At 43.3% G+C, this 12,536-nt stretch overlaps 1 protein-coding gene across 1 annotated transcript in view; it reads right to left on the bottom strand.

Moving 5' to 3' along the window:
- Positions 1-12,536, bottom strand: part of LOC311225448 (LIM and senescent cell antigen-like-containing domain protein 1) — a 51,124-nt gene that overhangs the window by 3,797 nt on the left and 34,791 nt on the right. Inside the window, 8 exon segments of the mRNA XM_084310728.1 lie at positions 4,704-4,779; positions 6,359-6,407; positions 7,687-7,779; positions 9,233-9,383; positions 10,391-10,449; positions 10,452-10,539; positions 11,127-11,247; positions 12,068-12,134. Of these exon segments, the coding sequence (XP_084166854.1) occupies positions 4,704-4,779; positions 6,359-6,407; positions 7,687-7,779; positions 9,233-9,383; positions 10,391-10,449; positions 10,452-10,539; positions 11,127-11,247; positions 12,068-12,134 (704 nt within the window).

Here is a 12,536-nt window from a genome sequence, read left to right as displayed (position 1 = left end):
CATCGCGATTTGGAATAAAATTGAGGAGAACTTTAATCCATGGGGTATTAATCAAACAACACGGGAAAAGGCAGTCATATTCCAGCGCGGTCTTTATTAGCCGACAACAAAATAGATGCATCTAAAAATCATATAGCCAATCGAACACAACTAATAAAGGCATTCATATTACAAGCACGGTTATAATGACACACAACCAGCCAAACAGTGGTCAACGAACGGTCTTTATTAGTATTTTGAGCCGTCCAGGCAGAATTGGTCTTAGGGAGCCGTTGATATCTGACATCACCGTTTACAAATCCGCCTTTTATTTATCCCACAATACGCGATAGTGTCTTCTTGGTTCGACAGCAGTGAATTCTCCGTGGAGTTTCTCGGAGTCCCGCTCGGGTCCGTCCATTATTTCACATCCCATGGGGGGTGTTTCCTCATTTTCATGACCATATATGGATAATCATGCACGAGCATTGACGGTAGAACAAAGTGGTATTCATCAACACGGAGGACCATAGAGCCTGCGTACGCACGTGTGATGAATGCCGACTTCCCTGTGCGTGCGCTAGTTCTACATTCCGTGCTTACGTGTGGAAGTAGGTCAAGTTCTACGTCCACATTGATGCATGAGGGCCCAGGAGCCAAAGCTAACAAAGCCGCTCCTTCACCTTGTGACTGAGCGCCATGGGGAAATGGTGATTGGTGATGTAATGTGTTAGGCCATTCAAACGTCTTCAGTGGTGACTGTAAATGCGATACGTATGTTCTGTACACGGCTAAGCTCTACTTCCTACTTGTTCTCACTCTACAACCAACAAGATTGGAGTTGCATGGAGAGTGATATGACAAAATACAGTACAGTATACCTCTATGGTGTATGGCTGAAGTCATATTCACAGATCCAGCATGCTATATTATTCATATATCTATGGCAATATAATCTTACATTTTGAGAATTCACATGTGAATATTTCACGGCCATTATGTATTCAGGTGATGTCACAAGAGGAATTTGAATCTCGTGTGTGACTTGCTTATCATTTTCAGTCACATTGAGCCGTATTTTGAGTTTTCTACACTGTTGGAACGAAGAGAAGGACTGTTTGTTACAGACCTTTTGTATGTTCTGTTGAATATCAAGCATGGCCAAACCACATCTTTTAACCACTGTTTAAGATTCAACAGATTTATTTGTCACATACATACACGAGGCACGTAGTGAAATGAAGGTGGCCATGCCCGCCTTGATTGTGCAAGAATACAAATAATAATAGAATAGTGTAGTGATTGTAATGGTACATAATTCACCCACGGTAGTACCGCCCGAACATTCTGGAACATTTGTGATGATGTCATAGCCGAACATTCTAGACCATCAAACATGCTGGAACATTTGTGGTGATGTCATAGCCGAACGTTCTAGAACATGGGTGATGTCCATCTTAGAGGCTAATCTCTCCTGTGACAAAATGGCATCCAATGTAATAAAAAAAGTCAACCAACGAACTCGATTCTTGTACCGGATCTCCTCTCTGGTAAACAAGAATACCCTGAAGACTCTGGCAGGAGCACTCATTCAGGGGTACTACGACTATGCTTGCACCTCATGGTACCAAAGCACCTCAAAGGCGCTAAAAACAAAATTACAAACATCTCAAAACAAACTGGTCAGACTACTGCTTGACCTTACTCCTAGAACCCACCTCACCCCTGCCCACTTTGACAACCTAGGATGGCTTAGAGTAGACGACAGAGTACAGCAACTTGCAATGGGCCTGGTCTACAAGATACACTACACGACCAAGGTACCATGTACATGTCAAAATACTTCCCAAAGGTCAGTGAATACCACGATCACAACACCAGAGGGAGCTCCACAAATCATGTTAAACCCAGATTCGGCTCAAATAAGGGACTAAACACGTTTCGCAATTATGCCACATCAATGTGGAACGCCCTACCCAAAGCTGTAAAGGAATGTGGATCACTACCCACTTTCAAAACCTCCCTCAAGGGACACCTACGGGAGACTGCAATTCACCACTGGCCCCTGTAAATATCCTAACCCAACCCCCTCCAATGTACAGTCATTTACCTAGTATGGTTTTGTCAATAGTCCAATGTACAATTTTGTTTGTTTGTACAGTGTCTCCCCCCCCCCCCTTAATGTACAGTTTTGCTTGATTATACAGTGTGCCCCCCCCCCCCCAACCACCTCCAATGTAAATTACCCAGTATGGTTGTCAATATCCCAACGTACCCAACCCCCCCCCACCCAACCTCCTCCAATGTACAGTTTCTACGTCAAATGTATATACTCCCTTTTCTTGACTCCTTCTGTATCACAAACAGTACTGTATTTGCAAATCTGGTATGTCATAAATGTATAGATGTAGCAGTACTGACTATCTGTATGTCATGTATGTCATATATGTCCTGATGAATTGAAAATGGGGGACCCTGATGTAAACAAGACGAAAGTCTTTCTCTGGTCTGCATCCCCTTAACAATTGTGTGTATTGAGCTGTACTGTATTGTACCCATTCTGCAATCTGTTAATAAAGTTTTCAATCAATCAATCAATGATGTCATGACCAATATTCTAGAACATTTGTGTATGTATATTATGTATGTGGGTCGACTGCAAACAATGTAGCAGTAGCATGGTGTATTTCTGTGCTTAATAAATGCTATTCACTCTGCCTCGATCCACCGTCTCCGACTCTCATCTCTCGGCACTGTCAATAGATAATAAAATAAAATCCAGCGGAATGAGGCAATTCTATGTGTTAACAGGCTCTATTTGTATTTTATTTGTATTGATACAACACACAGATGATGAAAGCCTAACAATTCCAGGAATTTCAGAAGAATATATCAAAAACGGCAACATTAACATTTTGGATGAGGGAAATCACTTATCTGCAATTGTGTCATTACGACTTCTGACTGAAAATAACAGAATGTATAGATTCTATTGTGGATTAGAGACATCATCCAAGGGATAAAAACATGATAAAATGCAAGCACTTATTTCCATCATGGTCCCTGTTTCCAAGGTTTTGATTGATTGATTGATTTGATTGTGGATTAGAGACATCATCCAAGCCAAGGGATATAGAAGGCGTCACATTCATCAACCACAGGATCTATCACAGAACAAGGTCTAAGTGAAATACATTTTTCATATCTCTCTAATTCAATTAACCAGAACACACCTGCTACGACGAGAGAAAGGACAGATCACCGTGAGATAAAAAATTTAAATAAAAAAAGGACAGGAAGAAAAAGAAAGAAAAGGAACGAGGATGGACTAACCAAAGGATGGAGGAGTGGAAGTGGGGAGAGAGGAGGAAGAAAGGATTACAGACACATGGGCATTATTTTCATCTTCTTCTTCTCTTTGGAGTCGCGCTCGCGCTTGGCCAGCCGGCGCTTCATGTCATCCGGCATGCGCTCATAGCAGTGCTTACACACTGGCTTCAGATCCACCTCCACAAATTTAGCCCTGACAGGATGGAGGAGGAGGAGGAGGAGGAGGAGGAGGAGGAGGAGGAGAAGGAGGAGGAGGAGGAGGAGGAGGAGGAGGAGGAGGAGGAGGAGGAGGAGGTGGAGAGAACAGATGGGAGAAGAGGAGAAGGCAAGGCCACCGAGCAAAGTGAATAGAAGAGAGGAGAAGCAGGAGAAGGAAGAGAAAAAGAGGAGCGGTAGAAAGACGTTGGGAGGAGAAGGAGAGGAGGGATGGAGAAGCAGACCACAAGGACAGGAGGGAGGAGAAGGAAGAGACACAGACTCATGTCATAGACAGGAGATGGGAGAGAGCAGTTAGAGTGTTGGCAGGGAGACTGGCAGATGGACAGACTGAGTAAACAGGCAGCACAGATGCTGTGAATGACTAGCAGATTCAGAAAAGAGGACAGCAGGAGAGGACTTGACTAATCTACAAGTTTTATTCCTAAAACATAAAGACTGCGACCATGCCGGTGTGATTCGAGTTTTGAGAACAGAACATTCTAATGATGATACCGGCTACGTCTGGCCATTTAAAGCTGTAGGGTGGTAGAAATCTGACCCCTAGGATTCTTAGGATAAAATTCCCCCCAAACTCACACCTGGAAGCGTCTATACTTTCCACAACAAATTTGTGTTTCCGCGTTCGAGTTTTGCGCTCTGATTGGCCAGGTCATGTGACATGTGTGCCAATCGTGGGACGGCAAGTTCTGCGCCTATTTCCGGGTCGAACAGCCTGCAAACTACCTAACGCCTAGTTTATCACTGGTTAAGCTTAGGCGACTCTTTCGCAGTTGGTTAAGGTTAGAGTTTGGAATCAGGGCAGGCGTTCTATCGCCATGCTCTAAGACAAACTCTAACCTTAACCAACTTCGAAAGAGCGCCTAAGCTTAACCATCCAAAAACGTGCGGTCCCACGATTGGGCGTACATGTCACATGACCTGGTCAATCAGAGACGCGGAAACACGTCTTTGTTGTGGAAAATATTCAGGCCACCTGGAAGGGTTAAAACGGTTCCTTATATGGCATCTTCAGAAACTCTACACATAACACCAAAGAAATACTCTTAATTAATGAATTGATCAATGCTTCAATTGGGTTGATAACGCCGACTTGAGGGAAGGATTTGTGGTTGGTCTGATCTCATTGTGTCGGTTCTATTTGTGTGTTTCCCACAGGGTCTAGTGCCACTACTTACTTGAGGGTGAGCTTGGTGTTGCAGGTGGAGCAGGCGAAACAGTTGACGCACCACGCCTTGTTCAGGGCCGACACCACTGATGCACAAAGGAAATGCATTCAGATTAAGCCACGTCCTTAATGCCCAAATGCTAATAATGCATGTGTAATAGCAAGGCAGTCTTCTTCTGACCAATAACATGACATGAAAGCAGAGGTGGGAAGAAACTAAGTACTTTTTCTCTACTGTACTTGAGTACAATCTAAAGATACCTTTACTTTATTTTATATCTCTTTATATACTAAGGAGGACCAGAAGCAAAAGTTTCCCTTTTTCTTGTTGTCTGACTGCGCTAGATGTGATGAAGAGTGTGCGATATTTGGGTCACAATATCACTGATGACATGTGTGATGATGTTGATGTGCAGCGCCAGTGCTGCAAAGTGTATGCACAGGCCAAGATGCTGGCACGAACATTTTATGTGTACAGACAATGTGAAAATAAGCCTGTTCAGAGCCTATTGTACTCCATTTTATACTGCCCACCCCTGGTGTAATTATAGCACAGCAAAAATGAAAAAACTGCAGGTAGCATATAATGATGCATTTAGGATCCTCCTTAAGCTCCCAAGACGGACTAGTGCAAGCTATTTGTTTGTGACTACAAATGTCCCCACCTTCCATGCTCTGCTGAGGAACTTGATGTTTAAATTTATGTGTAGACTATTAGAGTAAAAAAACACAGGATAATAGGTGCCATTACTGATGTCAAACAAAGTGATACAACTTAGGTACTCCTCTGATTTGTGGAAACATTGGAATCGATGCCTTTATGTATTTTAATATATGTTGTTGGCCTTGTTTCTTTTGTTATTGTATTTTTGTTGTTGTTTTGTATATGTGTAATATGGACCTTGAGTCTGGAATAAAGTCTTCATCATCATCATCATCATCATCATCATCATCATCATCATCATCATCATCATCATCATCATCATCATCATCATCATATGTATTTCCATTTAAGGGGACTTTATACTTTTACTCCACAACATTACAACAAAGCAAATATCCTACTTTCACCCCAACTACAAGTTGTCTATAACATTTAGTACTACTTCATTTGAACGGAAGGGTTTTGCATACAAAACATGTCATCGAGTTGTATACAGTACGTGTAAGTGATGTACTTTTGGACTTTGAGCCAGCCAACAGAAAGAGGAAGCCATCAGGGAAACCACAATTGACCTATCTCAACTCCGCCCTCTTTCCTTGATTCTCCAATCACAAATGTTGGTTTCCCTGATGGCTTCCTCTTTCTGTTGGCTGGCTCAAAGTCCAAAAGTACATCACTTACACATACTGTATGCAAAACCACTCAAAGATGGAATGCTTCTTTATCGACATAGGAGGGCATGACATTGAACTTGAAGTACTTTTACTTTTGATACTTGAGTACATTTAATATCAAGCGCTTTCATATTTTTTATTTTAATTTTTTACTCGATTAGGACTTTGAATGTAGGACTTTTCATTTGACCAGAGTTCTATTCTATATCAGGGTGTTTCCACTTTTACTGGAGTAAAGGATCTGGGTATTTCTTCCACCACTGTGTGAAGGCACGTAAGCAGGCCTACATGATGTCATATGATTAAAAAGAATTATCCTCATCTCACCATCGCCTTCGATAACGCGGTTGCAGTGGTAACACACATCTCCAAACAGCTGGGGGGGGGGGGGGGGGCCGATAAATAGAAATGGGGGATTAGTAAGTGACATACATTTAATATTGATAATAAAATTAAACTACACAACGAGGCACTGGCAGTCTTCTATCATATCTCATGACATGCTGCATTCGGGAACCATGCAAACCAAGCATGGGCTACTGGAGCACAAGCAAACACAAACAAAAAGGATGATTTGAATGTGGACAGTATGTATTCTTAACATCACCACTAGCAGTACCATAACATAGGAATAATCATCAGTTATCATCATCATCATCATTCTACCATTGAGATGGTACAGCATACACTGCTGACATGTCCATTGACCTATCTCAAACCCCGCCCTCTTTTCTTGATTCTCCAATCACAACTGTCGCTTCCCTGAGATAGGTCAATTGACATCCAGTCATACTCACAGATGTAGGTTCGGTTTTCAAAGGTGTGGGGAAAATCACTTTAGATGTGGACTTTAGACACAATAATACATGTCAGTCCCATGGACCCACAGCTCTCCAGAGCTAGCTTTGGGTAGGTTCCATGGGTCTGACATGTCAGGCTTCTGTACATGCTAAATGGAATACGAGCCCAGTCAGGAGTACAATAGACATGCATGCTAGGTACATACTCCTGCCATTGGCCTTGACCAAGGCTCTGGCATTACAACTGGAGTTGTTTCCTTGGCGCTGGACTGTGGCTACCCACTGCTCCTAACTAGTTAGGATGGGTTAAATGCAGAGGACTAATTTCAGGTATTGCCTATGTAAAAATGTACTTGACAATAAAGATATTCTACTTCTACTACTACAATACCTTACCTTACTATAAGCCGTTTGTGTGTACAGTCTACAGTTATTTTTTACCTTGACATTTCCGTCTGTAACAAGTGGTGTTGTGACGTACAGTTAGTGGTCAGCTGGTCATATGGCTGTCTTTCTGTTAGTGGTTAAAACAAAGACATCCGTTGTTATCCGGCAGCTTTTTCCTTTTTGACAGACACCATTCCAGGTGTTGGAATGCTTCCCTAAAAAGCTGTCAGTCAGATGCCACTTCCGGCAACACAGCCGCTGACAGCTAACCGTACGCCACAACACCTACCTGTGGTGCTTCTGAGGAAGGCGGTAGAGTTACAGAGTTACAGAAAAACACTTTAACAAATCTGTATATAAGAACAGCTCATCATATCTTAAGTTAAGACTAGAGGCACCTTTTTCAACTACAACACCTTACCTGTCAGAGATGATGAATCAGATTCAGTCAGTCAGTGAGTGAGTTACCTGGTTGTAGTGGGTCTCACAGTAGGCCAGGCCCTTGCGCTCGTAGTGGCGATGTCCCAGGAAGGGTTTCTCACACTTAGCACAAACAAAATGCTGCAAACAAAACCCACCACCAAGCACAGCTGGTTAGCACAGGCACAACAGTCCACAATAAGTTAAGATCCGGACCAGACCAGGTCAGTTCCCTTTCAGACTCCGACCAGTACCGGACCAGACCAGGCTAGTTTGATCCAGTCCCGTCCCATTAGTGTGTATATGCAGGGCAGCTGGATGGATTAGCAACCCCAGAGAGTGTACTCATCCTTCATGAACAGACACCTGTTACAATGGCACACTGTAATTTCACAAGACAAAGAATACCCTACAAAGAGTCAAATACATTAGTGGCCAGTACCGTTTAAAGGGCAATATTTTGTAATTACATATTACCCAAATAAACAAGCCATCTCATATCATTGATTTGTGGTGCTAGGGTGCCCTCTGGTGTCTGTCTGGGAAGGTTGAGTAGTACCATGGAGGGCCAGCAGGGGGCCGAGTGCAGCGGAGCAGAGCAGGGCAGGGAGGGAGGGAGAGGTAGGACACAGGGCAGCAGTCAGGGTCAGGGCAAGCCTAACCCCTCACCATGTCAAAGTGTCTCTCACAGTACGCATGACCCCCTCGCTCATAGTACGGGTGGCCCTGAAATGGACGCTCGCACACAGCGCACACGTGATGCTATGAAGGGGGGGGGGGGGTTGATGGCCATGGAGAGGAGACAAGAGAAAGAGGAGGATAAATGAGAAGAGAGATGTGAGTGAAGGCAGAGAGGGAAACAGAGAAGAGGAAAAGCAGATGTGAAGAGACGTGGTGATGAGAACCACAGAGGATGTTCACAGCTGGAAGATAAGAGGACCAAACAGAGCTGTGGAGATGAGGCTGGCAAGAGAACAGCATGACAAGCACACACACATTATACACCGTCAGTGGGACACTAATAAAAATAGTACTGAAAAGGGCTTCCAATATCGTAATAGAGCCTAGCAATATGAATATATGAACAGAAAACACGTAAAAAAAGGAAAAAAACTATTCAAATAGTTAATAGGCTTCAATTGTTTCAGAATCGAATTACACACTTAAAATAAGGAAAAGCATAGAAACGGATCCGTCTTCCGGTTCATTCTGCAGCATTCTGTACATGTTTTGGGGAATCATTCAAGACCATCTTCCAGGATCTGTATGTACCATTAAAGGCTAATAATAATAATACAAAATAAATAAATAAAAAGCTGTGATGGAAATAGCTAAAATTTACATATACGCACAACAGTAATACATTTTATAACGACCCCAAAACAGAATTCTACGCCGATTTGGGGTTTATCCCCCCCCCCCCCTCAAATAAACCATTACTCAAATAAATAAACCATTACTCAAATAAGGAGAAATGGAAAACATATTCATATCATATAGAATATTGAATCTTGAACCATGGCATCATATCATCGTATATGACTACTCATTAGGGAATTGATATGAGTGTGATGAGGGTGGAGGGTGATGGTACCTCAACGTGCCACTGCTTGCCCATGGCGTTCACCACGCGGCCCTCGATGGGCCTCCTGCAGGCGCCGCAGATCGGCACGCCCATCTTGTCATGGCAGGGAAGACAGTACAGCTCTCCCTTCAACTCTCTGGCATCCGCTGTCAACTCCTTACTACACAGAGAGAGAGAGAGAGAGAGAGAGAGAGAGAGAGAGAGAGAGAGAGAGAGAGAGAGAGAGAGAGAGAGAGAGAGAGAGAGAGAGAGATGACAGAATATTTGATCGATCCACCCGATAACATTTATTTGACTTGTAGGCAACAATACAAAGAGAGAGAGCTGGAATGGAAGGGAGACAACAGTTATGTTGCTAGAAAGACAAGGACGTGTCAGCCATGTGATAACCATGGTCACCCGGATTTTGATCTTCTGCGTTTTGACATGTTTTTACAACACGCTACAATACCATCAGATGTTACAGCAAGTAGGCAGCTTCAGTTAAGAGTAATTCCAATGGAATTGCCAACCACACCCTTTCCATCATATGCTATAAGTCCTGCTCAGTCACGACCAGTCAGATCACTGCACTAGTGTTCCTCTCTCTCTCTCTCTCTCTCTCTCTCTCTCTCTCTCTCTCTCTCTCTCTCTCTCTCTCTCTCTCTCTCTCTCTCTCGCACATTTCCATTCTGCAACACTTGCCTTTGGCGATTTGTGTAGTGTGTAGTGTGTAGTGTGTGTGTGTGTGTGCGTGTGTGGGTGTGATCGTGCATGCATGTCTGTGTGTGTGTGTGATTTATTTAGCATCTCACAAACACTCCCCTGCTATGTCTCCCTCTCAGCCGTCCGACTGTCTCAATAAAGACAACATGTCTTTACAGCCCCCTCTGCTTTCAGCCCACTCTGCTCAAATTGAACTCACAAGGATAGCATCTCATCCTTCTCTCGCTCTACTTTGACTAACTGGCACAACGCTAACCTAAATGACCTCAAAGGAACCTGCTACATGTACATGTTCACGTGTGTGTGTGTGTGTGTGTGTGTGTGTGTGTGTGTGTGTGTGTGTGTGTGTGTGTGTGTGTGTGTGTGTGTGTGTGTGTGTGTGTGGTGTGTGTGTGTGTGTGTGTGTGTGTGTGTGTGTGTGTGTGTGTGTGTGTGTGTGTGTGTGTGTGTGTGTATATGTACCCGCAGTTGTTGCAGTTGAAGTGGTCTGGGTGGTAGGGGTCGTTCTTGAACAGCAAGGTTGCTCTTCAATGATAGCGTGACACTTCTGGCAGATGTACTTGCCCAGGCCACGTGCCTTCTCCCGGTTATGACAGGGACGACACAGGTGCCTGGGGAGAGAGAGAGCGACAGTGGTCAACCGAGGGAGATGGAGGGGAGAGAGAGAGATAGAGAGAGGGAGAGAGAGGGTGGGAGGGATAGAGTTTAGAGAGGAAGAGAGAGGGGGGGGGGAGAGAGAGAGGGGAGAGTTAGTTGAGAGAGGGAGAGAGAGGGAGAGCAAGAGAGAGAAGGAGAGAGGTAGAGAAAGAGGGAGGGAAGAGAGAAAGAGAGAAAGGGACAGAATGATAGATAAATAGATATATAGATAGATAAGCCCTTTTCACACAGAAATCCTGCAATAATGTTGCAAGGGGGAACATTAATTCTGCCGGCTTTGGTTGTTGACACTGAACCATGCAAAGACAGGACAATGCCGTCACCACGTTTGCGTTTAGACAGAATGCTGTGTCCCCTAGTTAGAAGCAGCATGTCTCAGGTTGTGGTTCTGAAATAGGTCTCCAAAGGCGCACACACAGTGATGAAGTCACTGATTAATATAAAGACATCTTATGTGCCTCTAAAAGCCCCCCCCCCCCCCCCCCCCCCCCCGAGATAGTCTCCCTCGATCTCAGGAGCCAATAGGTTGTGTACCACTGACCTGCCGGCGTTCTTGACGAATCCCACATCGGCCAGCACGGCCTGGCAGAGGTCACAGCAGAAGCAGTCTGGGTGCCAGCTGTTGTTCATGGCCTTGATCACACGGCCGATGATGAACTCACCTTGAAGAGGAGCAATCATTTTAGGAATAACTCATTCATAACTAAGATGTCAGATGGACACTCTTAACATTTCCGAGGTCAAATAGTGTCTTTGTTGTCCTGCAATGGATATTGGATTTGGAGCTGAGAATAAACACTGAAATCCTGCGTAATTAGGAGCTGGGAGGTATACAGAATATGAAGATATGCTGATTTTTACTATATACCATCATCCACATTATATACTGTACATATTATAAATATATATATATATATATATATATATATATATATATATATACTGTACATATTTAAGTTCAGACTTTTTTTTATCATAATAATAATAATTACTAATAATAATCAAAACTAAGACAAATATTGTGTTTGTGATGTGATACTTTGGCCATATCGCCCAGCCCTATGTATAATGTAACAAATAACACTAGTATTTTAGCATACAGTATTGGTATGGAAATAAGAATCCTATCCTTATACCATGTTAATCACCAAAATCAAAATTATATTTACCACTATAAAATCTCTTCCAACCATGATGTGTAGTGTTTGCTCTTATCTTTTCTATTCAACAGGAATTCCTAAGCAGCATAATAATACTTGTAATTTTTCGAGAACATGTAAGATATTGGAGGTCTTAATAAGAGAACTACTAACAAAGTTACGTCTTTCATTTAAGGAGAAATGGGAATCGTATCAAATGCTCACAGAGAGAAGACTAAACATAGCCTAATGTTCACGCAACCTCAGAACCTCTGGCTGTGTTTATTAGTGTTCAACAGCTTTGAATAATAAAAGGGTTTCTGTGTGCAGTTCCTATACTCACCACACTGGTGGCAGCAGGGAGCAAACAGCATCTGGAAGTCATGCTCACAGTACTTCCTGCCTTCGAACTGCAGACAAGGACATTGCAGCATTAGAATATAACACAACCTATATCATGCTACAGTACAATACAACATGTGCATAATCCCATCACCAATACATCTTCCTGAATGATGCATAGATAGATTGGTTTACTTTCATAGGCTTTGATATACGTGTGTGTGTGTGTGTGTGTGTGTGTGTGTGTGTGTGTGTGTGTGTGTGTGCACGCGCGCACATGCGTGATCTTTGATCAGAGCTACAGAAGCTCCTTGTCTTTGATATACCCACTGAGAGAAGAGAAGGCGAGATGGCTCCCAGCGGGCCTGCTGGAGAGTCCTCTGGCATTGTGTCCTATTGATTAGTGACAAGTTACTGGAAGCAGGCTCTTCTTACAGCCTGATAAATGCATGAACGGGTAGTTCACCTCT

The sequence above is a fragment of the Notolepis coatsorum genome (assembly GCF_963971535.1).
Source record: "Notolepis coatsorum genome assembly, chromosome: 3".
NCBI classification, from domain to species: domain Eukaryota; kingdom Metazoa; phylum Chordata; class Actinopteri; order Aulopiformes; family Paralepididae; genus Notolepis; species Notolepis coatsorum.
The sequence above is the reverse complement of the archived record's forward strand: the minus strand, read 5'-3'. Positions and strand labels throughout refer to the sequence as shown.